The sequence below is a fragment of the Miniopterus natalensis genome, chromosome 18, assembly GCF_054644295.1.
Source record: "Miniopterus natalensis isolate mMinNat1 chromosome 18, mMinNat1.hap1, whole genome shotgun sequence".
Classification (NCBI taxonomy): domain Eukaryota; kingdom Metazoa; phylum Chordata; class Mammalia; order Chiroptera; family Miniopteridae; genus Miniopterus; species Miniopterus natalensis.
The window spans coordinates 32,642,967-32,657,160 of NC_142098.1; the positions used below are offsets into that span (position 1 = coordinate 32,642,967).

A 14,194-nucleotide genomic window follows, 5' to 3' on the forward strand; every position below is an offset into this window, starting at 1 on the left:
CATACAAGAGTCAACTAATGAATGATTAAATAAGTGGAACTTGCTGTTTCTGTCTCTCTCTCCAATCAATCAATCAATCAATCAATCAATCAATCAATCAATCAATCAAATTCTGTGGTCCTCATGGAAGTCCCACCTTTGTAGGACATGGCATGTTTCTACAGAGACTGTCACTCCTATTTATGAATGTCATGCAAACAAAGGAGCAGTTGCTAAAACGTGGATTTCTTTGGGCATTATTGTAAACGATCACTGATCAAAGACAAAACTCTCCAATGGACGTCCCTGATCATCTGCAGTACTCAAGTTACAAAAATGGTACTTGCACAGAATGTATTCGAGTGCAAAGCAAGTCATTTATTTAGCACCAAAATCAAATGATGACCACATCAATTCCATATTAAAACAGGTATTTTAAAGGCATTTCGGACATTTTAAGTTGGCATCAAGACATCTGCATAGTCTGAGTATCCAAATCCCTCCAGTTTCCGGTTACAAAGGCAATTTTCCCAGGGGTGTGATGACTGTCCTGCAAACAGTCCGGTGGCCCCAGGAAGGCTGTCCCCTACTCGGCTGGAGGTTTCCTCCTGGATCTTCAGGGAGAGTTTTGTGTCTGCTTAAACAGATTCTCAGTAATTGGTCAGGGAGCCTCTATGTAAAAATGTGCAAAATGGACCGAAGGAAAAAAACCCCAATATAACCAAGGCCCCCTGCCCACTTATATTTGCCACGTTAACTAAGCTTCTCCAATAGGGATCTTCATAACAGGCAACCCTAAAGACCTGATTTCATGGAATAAGAGCTGGTTGACACCCTTTAATAACTACTTTGCAATTCGACTGCCTGACAGCTTTTCTGGAGAGGGAATAGAATAACTGAGGGTGCTGTCAAGATCTCAGGGACAAAACCCAGCTCAGCTGAACCATCTGCCCTCTAGGTCGGTTGCAGAATTCCGTGAATTCCTAATTACAGAGGAAAGCAGAGTCTCCTCGTTAGTCAAAGCCGTGCCATTCACCTGCCTTTTTCTTCCTTATTTGTGACTGATTTTGGAAATTGGGGTAACTTCCCACAGGCAGGTGGAGGGAGATATATACAAGACCAGCATCGTGGAGGTGCTGTCCTTTGTGTGACCAGGAAGATGAGGCAATTCAGTTCAGGAGAATATTCCGTGAACAGACTAAGATGGCCCAATCTGTCCTTCGGAGCTACGAAAGTGGACATCTAAGTCCGTCCAAATCCCTGGCACAAGGAATTCCAGTTCCGACTCTATTGCAACGTATGTACTACGATCTTCACTTATAAAGGACTTGGATGTCTTCTCAGTTGTGGCTTCTTGGGTGAAGTAGACCTGGGCTGTGGGTCAGCAGGGGGAGATAGTCCTGGAAGATTTATAGGGCTGGGGACATTCTCCAGCATGTCCTTTCCCAACCAGATGACACCACTCCTGTGACAGCTGCAGGGAATAAGCCATGAGAAGAGAGGTATGACTGTGGCCCTTGATAGTGTCAACCAGGCTCTTGTCAAGGACACACAGGGATAAGTCTACGAGGAGCAATCCTGTATTCTTCTGGCCTTCAGCTTTCCATGTCCGTGAATGTTCTCTTCTTGTAGTTCTGAACGAGGCTAGAAGCAGTGATCTGAGAAGCCTGCCCCTTCTCCCAACACTGGAAGTCATTCAGTCCTTTCTGCCCTGTTTGGAATAAGCCCCTCTCCATCTCATCCAGCCTGGCTACCAGTGCCGAAGTGTCTTCGTTGTAAGCATTCTGGGAGGAGTCCATAATGCGGCGAAAACGTCCAATAAATGTCTGAAGGAGAAGGGAATAAGAGAAATCAAAGCCACTTTTATCCCCGAACATTTAAATGGCACAAAAAGGAAGAATTTGGTCTCAGGACTCAGTCAGAAGGAGATCTGAGTAAGTTATTTCCCATTGCCAAGCCTCGATTTCCTTGCCTGTGAAATGGGTTGTTGTGGAAATCCAATGAAGTAACACGTGTAGAGCACCTAGGAAATAGCTGGCAAGAGTAAGCTCCTTGAAAAGCATTCCTCATTATTGTTACTGCAACAAAGGCCATGATAATGTACTGTGGTCACATGCAGACAGGTTTCAACCAGAAAAGATCCCCGACTTAACTGAATGTAGTTTTCAGTCTGAGAGTAGGATGATCTAGAGGGTGTCAGTTCAGGGCTCTGAGCCCAAGCCACAAGCCCACTTCAGTTCTGCATTCGCCTCACGGCCATCTTACCTTATATGTGAGCAACTCCAGTCTACAGCATAACCGTCTCTTTTCTTTTTCTTTCTTAACTATCACATTAAACACAGCACTAGAAAATGTTAGGCCAAACCACCTTCAAGCCTGATGGAGGATGTCAGCACAGTGCGGGGAGCAACTGTGTCTTGAGCTAACAGTTCTTATAAAGCTAGAAATCAGGCCGTAAAACAAGAGGTAGAAAGGATAGTTTCTTCTAGTTTTAACAGAATAAAAAAATAATTACAAAAGTTAAAGTATGGTTATACAACATAAAGGTTATTATTGTCCATGGGCAATAATAATAGTTACCATTTGTTAAATGGCACTACATAAACTCACTATGACTCCATAATTTTGGCAATATTATTATCTCTTTTTATGGGTGAAGAACTGATGCCTAGAAAGGTCAAGTAGCTTGACCAAGTCACATAGCTAGTCCATAGCAGAGCCAGATCTTAACCCCAGAGCAATGGAAGGGAACAAATAACCAAATACCGCATGTATTTACTACAGGAACCCTCAGAACAGTCCTGGGGCTGGGCTGTGACTACGTACTTGAGTGCCTGGCACCTGTCATCAACTATCACCCCTTTCTTATTTCCAGGACTTTCTACTGGTCCCAACTCTTAGCAAGCAAATATGAAGAGCAGTAGACAAGTCCTATTTAAGTATATATATAATTGGCAAATATAGTCTAACTGTAGGCTGACGTGGAATAATAATATACTAATTGCAGATATTCTAAACTTCCCTGGGTAAGAGTGACGTCCGGGGGCAGCCACAGCCGGCTCCTGACACCTGTGCTGTGCCACAGGTTCTCCCATCTATTACTTGCCTGTAGGAGAGACTGGGAAATGTCTGTATTCTCTGGGCTGTCAAAATGCAGGAGCTGGGAGCCAAACCCGTAGAAATGGGGCCCCATTTTGTGGAGGTCCACCACGTTGGCATCTGCACTGAACACAGTCCTCCAGCCCTCTTGGTAGATCTTGGGAAGTTCCACAGAGAGAATCCGCCGCTTGTTGTCAAAAAGTCCTTTGGCCAACCACAGGGGGAGTTCCAGCTTTGAGCCCTGCGTCAGACAAGAACATAGATCTGAAGAACAGTGACCAAGTCAATGTGTGCGTGGCAAAAAGGAAATACACACCGCATGAGCAAGACTCCCTGTTCTCTCTGGGACACAGCTGTATATGAAGACTTACAGCCCTAGGTTTGAATCTCTTTTACAACGCAACAGGCCTGTCTGTGACTTGAAGAAATGAATTGTGTGAGCTGAAGTTTTATGTTACGGTGGAATGGAAAGAAAAAATTGGGTGTGGTGGTGGTGGGGGTAGAATTCTGCTTAATTTATACAGTTGCAGAAACGAAATCAGTGTTGGAGGGAGCCTGACGACCTGGGATAAATTTAGTCTCCCTAAGGGCGACCACTGCAAGTGCGGATACACTAGGGGAGGGTACGAACCCCGCCTCCCCCTAAAACTACAAATCCCAGAGGACAGCGCGCCCGGCGACGCAGCGCCCCAGGGCCGCAAGGCCCGCCGGGAGCTGTAGTCTTTCGGCGCAGCGCCGAGCCAGAGGGCTTACCTGAGGGACCGTGTTGTCCGTGTCGGCTCCTCCGCTCCGCTCCGGGAAGAAAGCGCCGAGGCGTGGAATGGGGATTTCTGTGCGCACCGGGAGCTTCTCGTGGGACATCAGGATGTCGTCCAAGGAAAGAAAGTTCTCCTCGTGGCCCAGCGCACCGGACTCCACCCGGAAATAAGCCTCGGACATGGCGGCGGCTCCAGCGGCTTGGCTTCCACTCGTGTGAGTTGGGAGACCTCGGGGAGCCGGGGACGCAAAAGCAGGAGGGAGCGGAGGCTGGTCGGGATCGTGGGGGATGAATGGGTCGCTGCGGCCGCCTAGCCGGTTCGAAATTCTTTTCCCGCGCTCGGGGCGGGCCAGACGGGAGCAGTGGATCCGGGCGGGTCGGCCTAGGCAGAAGCAATCGATAAGGTCTCGGTCCCGGGCGGCGCGGAGCGGGGCGGGGCGGGGAGCGGAGCTGTCGGCGGCTCCTGCAAAGTCGTCGTCTCGCAGAGCGTAGCCAGTTGAGAAAGAGGCTGGCATGCCCGTTAAAGCTGCAGGGCGCAGTTGCACTAGATTGGGTTTATGCGGTCCTTTAAATGTGTATATGAAATTAAAAACACTTGACACGTTTGGGGGCTTAAAGAAAGGCGTCTCTGAGCCCTCCATCCCAGGCCTGACCAATCAGACCTATTTACCAGTTTTCTCTCTGTGCATCTCCGTTTGTCGTTACGTGAAAAAAAACTGGCAATCTCCTTTTGTGGCTCTTAATGTAAATCCTTAAATCTGATTGGGAATCTGATTGGTTCAGTTCATCTTTTTGAATCAATGGCCCAGTTCATATTTTTGAGGCGGACCACAAGGGTCATAGGTTGCCAGCCACCCTATAGATTGGGTACTATTACTGGTCTAGTGCGGGGAGGGGGGGGGGATTCATGGTACCAGACTTGGGGATGTTAGTCAGGGCTATGGGTGGTGGCAGAATGTTGAGAGATGCACTACAGAACTTTTTTCACATAAAAGGGCATTTTCAGGGGCTACTAGAGCTAAGAGTAAAGGGTTCATGGGAAGAGAGATGTATATTAATGTTTTTAAAATTTTCTGTATTGTATACTTTGACATCTTGGAGCTTTGGGGTCCTAGGGATGAACTGTCTCTCCCAGGATGAGCTAATACCTAGAGCAATAAGCAACTTGCCTGTGAACATGCCTTTCACATACAAACCAACCAATCCAAAGCCCCCAACCACTCCCTTTATCTAACTCACACACCAAGCCATTCATTCCCCTGCCCTAAATAACCCCAGGGCCAAGTACTGGACAATTAGAGAGCACCTTTATAGCCCAAAGTCCACCAGCGTTGTTCAGACCACCCACTCCTGACCTTGCGCAAATTTGCCTCCTCTGCCTCACCCATTCCCTCCCAGAAAAACCACAATAAAGGCTCTGGCCCATGCTCCCCTTCTTTTGGGAACTAGGAGCAATAAAACTTCCAGTGGACCGATTGCTCAGTCACCTCCGTAAGTTAAATCCTCGGTATCATCAAAACAAGAGGCAGTGGGGGAGTCAGGACCAAGTTGTGGAAAGCCTGGGGTGCTATTCTGAGGAGTTTAGGCTATTCCATGGGCGATGGGAGAAACCTTGTAAGGGTTTTGAACAAGTAATATCATAAGTCTGTACTTTTAAGGAGAGAATTCTGGCAGTGCGATGGAGGGAGAGGTGAGATGCAGGGAAGCCAGTTTGGAAGCTGTTCAGTGGGCAGTACCTGGCAAGTAATTGGATGCAGGAAATGGATAGAGAGGGGCAAGGGTGATTCAGGTTCTTAACCTGGTTGACCAGGTGGATGGAGATGTGTATAGAGCACAGGTACAGGGCAGTTTGAGGCAAAAGATGAGTCAGTTTGGCATTCTTGGGCTCCAGGAGCCACTAGACAGGCAGGTTGGCAGCCCACGGGAGAAACCAGTCTTGAAGTTTTAGAATTAGGAGGCATCTACTTAGCGTTAGACGGAATCTTTTTAGAGGTAGTTACAAGAGAGTTTTTTCCTTTATCATATTTTAAATGTTCACTTTGCTGCACTATCCAATGCAAAAGTAAACAATTCATAGTCCATATTTATCATTTCTCTGATGAAATGAGTATGTGGTACTGGATGTAGTTTGCGATAGAAATCTAAATAAATCTAATTGAAGGCAAGGCAGGTTATTTACTCACAAGATAGAAAGCTGTTTTCTATATTGAAACAGTTAAAATGGATGCTTGATGATTTATCAGTGCCGAAGAAAGGCATTATTTTTGTACTGAGACCAGAATATTGGCTCTAAACTCCAATGCCACAGTTACTTTAATACTAAAGTAACAGACCTGTGTTTCAGATAAAATCAGAGTACCTTGTAGTTCTTTTTTAATGTCTTGGCTCACCATGAAGCTATTAGTCACTGCTTGTATATTTTTACTCTATTTAATCTGTCCTCTTCTTGAACTAATAAGTGAATAAACTAGCAGAAGTGAAATTAGTGAAAGTTTGAGCTGATGACTTAAATAATTGCATTAATTTTTGACAAAAGTAGCACATAGCTTATCAAGTATACATCTGTTTATACCCTAAATTGTACCCTAAATTATAAGAGCCCAGAATGCTTCTTTTCTCTAAGAAAGCTTGCGTTCCTTAGCAGCCAGCCAACCAATCTACGTGCTAGAATTATACTAAACAGAATTTCGGTATGTTTAAAATATTCAGCATATATTCAGTATAGTTATAATATACAGAATTTCAGTCTTCTGGAAGGCTTCTACTGGATCCCTGAAAAATCGAGTAAATTTTCCACCGTCATTGTTTCAAGGTTGCTGAATCACAGAACCCTGTAGCACATGCAGATTTTCAATAAGCAAAACCACAAGCAGCTTTAAATCTGTTCTTTTGAATACCAGTGCTTTCTAAACGTCTTCCATTTAGTGAGGAGGCTGTGACACAAGTGACAGAAACCCCGATGAGGGTGTGCAGGGGAGGCCCTAAGGGAGGGGGGCGTAAGGGGAAGAAAGTAAAAAGGAAATGTATTGGACTCCATCCTTTGAGTTGCTTGCTAGTATTGAGGTAACACTAATTAATAACATTATATAAATCCCAGGTGTACAACATTATAATCAGGTATCTGTACACCTGGCGTCAAATATATAGTAAAAGAAGGAAATTTCTACCACTGTCATTGGCTCTGTCACCTGGGGTGAGTTACCTGTCAGAAGCTTAGCTTCAGCATCTGTAAAATGGAGATAACAGTAGTAGCTCCCAGGGTTGCGGTGGGAGTGGAGCGAATGAGCCCATATGCAGAGGGCACTGAGCTCAGGGCCTGGCCTGCAGCAAGGGCTCCACGCGCGGCCTTGTCACCATCACCCACACGCATTTGTTCACTGCCGTCCTCAGCATCTCGAGCAATACCTGGCGCCAAGCGGGCGCTCAGTGAGCACGTGTTAAATAATCGTCTTCGTCCATTATCATTGTTGATCTAAGCTTGGCTGCACTCCCTCTCCCCAGTTCGAGTTTCTAAATGTGCTTCGATAAATCCTTTACATCTTCAGCCTTTTCCTGCAAAATTTTCCTATGGGTTCAAATGATTAAAGTTGGTGGGTTTTTTTTTGTATTCTGAAATTATAGTATGACGTTTGAAATCTTATGTAAGGTTAATGGAGTTAAATCACTGGAGTTCGTTTTTACATAATTTAAATGTTCCTTTGGTTGAGCTGTTTCTTGAGCGCTGATCCAAGACGCCTTCAATGAGATGAAAATACAGCGATGGGCAGGTGCGACCCCATGTGTGGGCAGTGCTGAGTTTAGACTCTTCCCACGGTCTTCGGCAGCACCAGCAGACACTGTAAGCCCGTCTGATGTATTCACACAGAGTGTGTGTGCGCGCGCGTGTGTTCACATCATTATAATCAAGGTACAGGTTTTAATCCAGCTTCCCTTTTCCTGTGTTCCCAGCTGCATAAAAAAATACCCTTTCCTCCCATTCCTCTGTGTTCATTTTTTTCTGGTAATTTGTTAATATCATTTAATCCATGACCCGAGAGCCAGAGCTTCAGTCCAAGGGGGATGAAGCAGCAATAAACTCATAAGTGAGGAGAACATGGAGAGGAGTTGTCACTAAGATGTTCTGTCGCCTGTGTGATGCCCTGGGGCTGCACCCGTGTTCTGCTGCCCAGTGGAGGAAACAGTAACATGAGGTGATAAAAGCTATAGATCACCTCTGGCCGGGTAGCTCAGTGGGTTAGAGTGTCGTCCCAGTAAGCCATGGTTGCGGGCTCAGTACCCAGTCAGGGCATGTACAAGAATCAACCAACAAATGCATAAATAAGTGCAGCGACAAATCAGTCTCTCTCCCTCCCCTCCGTCCCCCACCCTCTCTCTCTGTCTGTCTCTCAAAAATCAATAAAAAATTTAAAAAAGCTATGATAGAGCCATGTCCAGAATGTTACGGAGGCTCAGAAGGAGTGGTGGATTCTGACCTGGAGAGAAGAGGGCTTTACAGAGGAGCAGGCATAAGAATGGGGCCCTTGAGTATGAGTAGCAAGCCCACAGATATTCGTAGGAGTCATTCTAGATCCAAGGATCAGCTTCAAGCAAAGATGTGGGATTGTTTAAGTTTAACAAAATTAATAATAATTTCCTAGCAGTACTATCTAATAGTCTGTGTTCCCATCTCCAGTCGTCCTCCAAGTATTTGTCATCCAGTTAATCTTCCAGGAGCCAATCAAGGGTATTCCTTGCATTTGATTGCTATAACCTTTTAAGCAGACCCACTACCTTTCCCTTTAACCCCCGTGTCACTGACTTTTTCAAGAGGCAGATTCTGTTCTGGTTGTCTATATAAAGAAATTTTAAAACACTCCAAAATTTACTGACTAAAACAACTATTTTATTATATCTCACAGTTTCGTGTATCACAAATTCAGGCAGGGCTAAGTCAAGCGGTCCCTTTGTTTCACTTGACTGAGACAGTCGCTGAGTAGTATTCATTTGGTAGATAGACTGGTCTGGAGGGTCCAAGATGGCTTCACTGTCATATCTGGTACCACTGGGGGTAACTGCGTAAAGGGCACATGGATCTCTCTGTGTCATTTTTATACTTGCACGTAAACCTACAATTATCTAAAAAAAAAAGTTTAGTCCTAGCCAGTTTGTCTCAGTGGTTAGAGTGTTGGCCCTCAGACTGAAGGGTCTTGGATTAGATTCCGCTCAAGGGCACGTACCTGGGTTGCAGGCTCGACCCCCAGGGGTAGGGTGAGTGCGGGAGGCAACCAATCAATGTGTCTCTCTCACATCGATGTTTCTCTCTCTCTCCCGCTCTCTCCCCCTTCCACTGTCTCTGAAAGCAATGGAAAAAATATCCTCGGGCGAGGATTAAAATAATAATAATAATAAATAATAAAAATGAAAATTTAAAAAGTTTGATTTGCAAAAGCAAGATGCAGAGCAATGTGTGTACCATGCTACCATTTTTGTAAAAATGGAGGCCATCTATTTATAGGTATGCTTGTCTTTGCATAGACTATTTCTAGAAAGATATTAATAAAAATGGTAACTTGTTTGCTCCAGGGGGGACTAGGATATTGAGGGTCAGGGGAGGAGGTCACAGTATAACCTTTTGCATGATTTGACATTTTCAACCTGTGCGTATGTTACTTTTACACTTTACAAAAACACCAAGAAATTAAAAAAAAAAAATCAAATGTGAAGTTTAAATATATATTTTTGTAGGAAAAGCAAAGGCGAGTCCCTTACAGGCGCCAGCAGCAGGCAGGCCTGTCCGAAGGCCCCTCGCATCTCCTATTTTTTAAGTTCGGGGGGAGAGCTGTCACTGCACCGTTTGCCAACATTCTGCTGCTGACTGTATAGACAGCCCCGTGACTTCGCTTCAAGCCAAATGGTTCAGCCCCAGGGGAAGTTTTTCTCTTCTGAAATATCATTACACATAATTTAAAATTTCAAATCAGTCATCAGTCCCAGCCACGTAGGTGTTCTTATGTATTAACATGTGGAGCTGCAGGCTCTGCTGAAGGTAATAAAGGCCCACGCTTCCAGGCAGGAACCAGGAACCCCCTCTGCTCATTCCGATCCTTGCAGTGCAGCAACTCATGGCTGATGGGTTTTGTAGAAACAGACCCAGTTGCCTGTTTACTCAATTTACGATGATCGATATCGCACCATCATTACTGACTTTTAACTTCTTTGCAGTTGATCTTATTTACCCAATATTTGTTGGTTAAACCTCCTTTTAGGAGATAAGCATTTTTATTTAACAAAAATAGAAAAATCAACTGAACAGCCTACAAAAGTACACTTTTAAAATATCCTGCATCCCACATTGCCAGTAGACAAAAGGCATTGTCACACAGTTGAAACTTAAAATGTGAGATTTAAAGTACAAAGGTATGATTTGACTCCATGATGAGCAGATCAAGTCCTTATATTTTTAAAAATTCTCTTCCCTTCCCCCATCTCGAGAGCCACCAAGGACCTAAGATATTTCAGACCTGAAAGATGCTCAACTCTGAGAGTGCTCAGCAGTTGGGAACCAATGCAAATAGAACCTGACACCGCCCCAAAACCTACTGTTCTTGTTCTATCTCACAACAAGCCATGTTGCAGATCGTGATAAACATAAACCTCGTTGGCTGTGCTGACAGTAATGCCAGAAAAATGTGTCCAATGCCAGAAAAATGTGTCCAATGCCAGAAATGGAGCATTCAGGTTTCCTGCAAGCAACGCAGCATGAAGAAAGTATATAGAAAAGTGATACCTTGGGCAGTTAGTACATTTAGAAATAATGCACAAAAACACTAGGGAAGAAATAAACCTCAGCTTTCCTGAAAATGCATCATTTTTAATAAAGTTTCTTGTTAATGGAAAACCCTCTTGGCTGTGTAGTAGTTAGATCTTGGATGCAACTTTGGAATTTACAAATGAAGGCCGGGATTAGGCAAAACCAAATCCTATGGAGGGTGAGTGTGTGTAAGGGAGTTGTCTTCAGTGTCCCATTTGGGCAAGGACTCTGTCACTGGAAATTGGACCCTCCGTGAGGACGTCTGAGAGCCACCTCTCATTAGCCTGCTCAGTCCTCAGAGGCTGTGTGAGAGGGGCCATCGTTCCTGGAACAGCAAAATCATATCATTGTTAGGCAGAGAGGGGAAAAATCCAAGTGTGGAGAGTCCTATTCAATTTTGTAGAACCAAACTGTCAAGTTAACAGAGCTTCTCGGTGAGTCAGACCCCATTAGAGCATGTGGCACTTGGCTGTTGTAGGTACCGGCCGCGACTCAGAAATGCTTACACAGCCACGTGGAGCCATATATTAAGAACTACCCGTGCATTGTCGGATGGATTTAAAAGCTTGCAGAGTGGTATGCAGCTGACAGACCAGCCAGAACTTATGGAAGTTACTTTCTTTTTTTGTGAAATCTTTGGGAACTTGCATTTGATGAGAGCTTATGAAAGCGAATTCACAGATCAAGAAAAGCTGCAGCTTTATTCAAATCTAAGTCTCTGTAGGGAAAATACTGACTCAGAAATGTATTGATTCTGTTTCATCGAACAGTTTTTTTCTGGCTCAAGTAATCTTTTTAAAAAAATAGACGACAGTGTGGTATAGTGGTTGAGAGCACAGACAGTGGAATCCAACTGACATGAGTTTGAATCCCAGGTCAGTCTCTATGAGATGTGAGATGTTGAGCAAATTCCTAGTTTGTAAAGTGAGAAAAAATATAGTGCATAACATTGAGAGTCTCCCACCCCTAGCAATCACCATTCTACTTTGTGTGTCTGTAAATCTCACTACTTACTCTAGGTGCCCCAGACACATACCTCACCTTTATTGAGGCATATAAATACGGAAAATCATGCATATTTAATGTGTATGTTTTAATGAGCTTGGATATATGCTTATATCCATGATACCATCACCTCCTCTATCAATAAAATAAACAAATCCATCACCTCCAAAAGCGTCCTTGTGTCCCTTTACTTTTGTGGGTGTGTGTATGTGGTAAGAACATTCCACCTGAGGTCTATCCCCCGATATTTGCAGTACCCAACTGGCACCATACATAGTTATTACAGTATTATTGACTATATTTCCTATGCCTATCCCCATGACTACCAATCTGTACTTCTTAATCTCTTCAGCTTTTTACCCCTTCCCCCAAACCCCCTCCCGTTTAGAAACCATCAACCTGTCTCTGTATCTATGAGTCTGTTTCTGTTTTGTTTGTTCATTTATGTTGTTTTTTAGATTCCACATATATATGACTGAAATCATACGATATTTATTTTTCTCTGACTGACTTATTTCATGTAGCATTATACCCTCTAGGTTCATCCATTCTGTCGCAAATGGTAGGATTTTGTTCTTTTTTATGGCCAAGTAATATTTCATTGTATAGATGTACCACAGCCTTTTTATTCACTTGTCTATTGATGGGCACTCAGGTTGCTTACATGGGATTTTTTTTAATTGAAAAAAATGTTCATAGCACTGGCTAAGTTTCTACTTTTGGTAGGTGAAAGACTCTGCCATCCAGATGCCTAGGAGTGTTTGCAGTCCTCATGATGCAACTAGAGTGCTGTAGGGAATAATTTTATTTCCAGAGTCTGTGCTAGAAGAGCTCAAAGAGTGTGCTAAAGATGTAAGTACTGTGTATTGGATTTTCAGATTGTCTGTGAAATCATGAAAGTCTCCGTAAATCGTACAAAAACACAAAAGTCTTTAAAGAGTGGCATGCTCTCTGTCCTCGGTTTTCATTCGAGCTGCCATGCAGCCCTCTGTAGAGAAGTGACCCTGGACTCAGTGAGCACCGAGGTTTGGGGAGGTGAGCAGCCATGGTCGTGTGCCTTGCATTCTTTTAGGGGTTAAAATCCTTCTGAAAGGTGCTGGGTGGGTTGAGCCTTTGTGATTTGTTTGGTGGTACTCTGAAAATCTCTGTTCCTAATTTTAGAACCGGCAGCTGTCACTGCTGTGCGCTAACAAATTGGTAATTTTCCATTCCCCTCGCTTACTTGGATCCCCTTAATATATCTAATTACTCTGAAAAAACCTCTAACTTGGTCTTCTCACTTTTTTAACCCCAAGTAAGGATTTGCATGTCATATAGTCTATCATTTAGTATTTTGTCATTTCTGTCAGTTCTTCATTGCTTTAAAAAAAATTAAAAGCTTCTCTTCTTCAAACACAAGTTATCACCTTTTATTTCACCTTCCTACCCTCTACATTATTACTGTAATATAAACACTCTTACATTATTTGATAGACAGTCTTAGCACACCATGTTTTATAGGATATGGCATTCAATACCTTTCATCTTCATAACTGAAGATTGCATTTTATTTATTTACTCACTTATTTTTTAGGATCCCATGGGTGCTCCTAGAATTCCTTGGAGGTGTTTTATGGGTATCATAACTTTATTTTTCTATTGTAATTTTTTGTGGTCTGGGATTTGTTTCAAAAGTATCCAGATGGAGGGGAAGGGGCTAATGGGCTAATGAAAAAAGACTGGTCATGGTAACTGTTGAAGTGGGTGGTGGGAACATGGTGGTTCATTATACTACTCTCTCTGCCTTTGTGTATGCTTGAAATTTTCCAAAGTAAAAAAGTTAAAATTTTTTTTTTCCAAAAGATTATTTCTAACAATCTTCCTTTAATAAAGATGACCCTGATAGCAGAAATGTTGCCACCTACAGATAGAAAATATATTACACTTTTTACTAGGATAGCTTGCAACAGCAAGAAGAAAATTTTTATTATAATCTTTATCTCCAACCTAGAAAGTGCTAACTCTAAAATGTTGTTGATCCCAGGTCAGTGTGGCTCAGTTGGTTGAGTGTCATCCCATGCACCAAAAGGTTGCTAGTTCCATTCTGGGTCAGGGCACATGTCTGGGTTTCGGGCTCGATCCCCAGTAGGGGGCGTGCAGGAGGGTTATTAATGTTTCTAACTCTCTCCTCTCCTTTCCTCTCTAAAATCAATAAAAACATTTTTTTTTTTTTAAAGAGAGAGACTTGAAGTGCAATCCCCAGCCATTTAATACCCTTGGCCTTTGTGAAATAGTGGCTTTTGAGGGTGTTTTGCTTGTTTTGACAGCGACAGAGAATTTCTATCAAATAGAATCTTACCTTTGATCTCCAGGGCAGAAACGCACTCAGGCTAAGGAGGTCCCTTCTCAGCCTCCTGGGTTCACGGCCATCCATCAGATGCTGCAAAAAGAGCAGCTGGAACCCCAAGTCTCAGTGATGCAGAAATAATGGTCCAACACTATCACACAGGGTGGGTGACACCGCAGGCAGGCACTTTCCTGTTCTAATTTTCCTGAGTGCCCCAGCTGGCTGCCCTTCAGAGCCA

General features: G+C 43.6%; 2 protein-coding genes across 3 annotated transcripts in view; one reads left to right on the forward strand and one right to left on the reverse strand.

The window, feature by feature from the left end:
• GINS3 (GINS complex subunit 3) lies at positions 1-4,081 on the reverse strand. The gene is made up of 3 exons (XM_016206472.2): positions 3,832-4,081; positions 3,086-3,319; positions 1-1,805 (listed from the first exon to the last, which is right to left on the reverse strand). The coding sequence occupies exons 1-3, from the start codon at positions 4,015-4,017 to the stop codon at positions 1,575-1,577; spliced, it is 651 nt and encodes a 216-aa protein (XP_016061958.1). The 5' UTR covers positions 4,018-4,081; the 3' UTR covers positions 1-1,574.
• PRSS54 (serine protease 54) overlaps positions 3,937-14,194 on the forward strand; it is a 24,798-nt gene continuing 14,540 nt past the window's right edge. For both annotated transcript variants that reach the window (XM_087826620.1, XM_087826621.1), the window contains exon 1: positions 3,937-4,050. In XM_087826620.1, coding sequence (XP_087682746.1) covers positions 4,016-4,050 — 35 coding nt within the window. In that variant the 5' untranslated portion in view covers positions 3,937-4,015. The remainder of the gene's footprint in view (positions 4,051-14,194) is intronic.

What these genes read in the sequence shown, in the direction of transcription:
- GINS3 (XM_016206472.2), bottom strand. Translation starts at nt 4,017, where the DNA reads ATGTCCGAGGCTTATTTCCGGGTGGAGTCCGGTGCGCTGGGCCACGAG. An exon ending in CGGACAACACGGTCCCTCAG is followed by an intron (nt 3,320 to 3,831) that starts GTAAGCCCTCTG and finishes TGTCTGACGCAG; the next exon opens with GGCTCAAAGCTGGAACTCCC. An exon ending in TTTCCCAGTCTCTCCTACAG is followed by an intron (nt 1,806 to 3,085) that starts GCAAGTAATAGA and finishes CTTCTCCTTCAG; the next exon opens with ACATTTATTGGACGTTTTCG.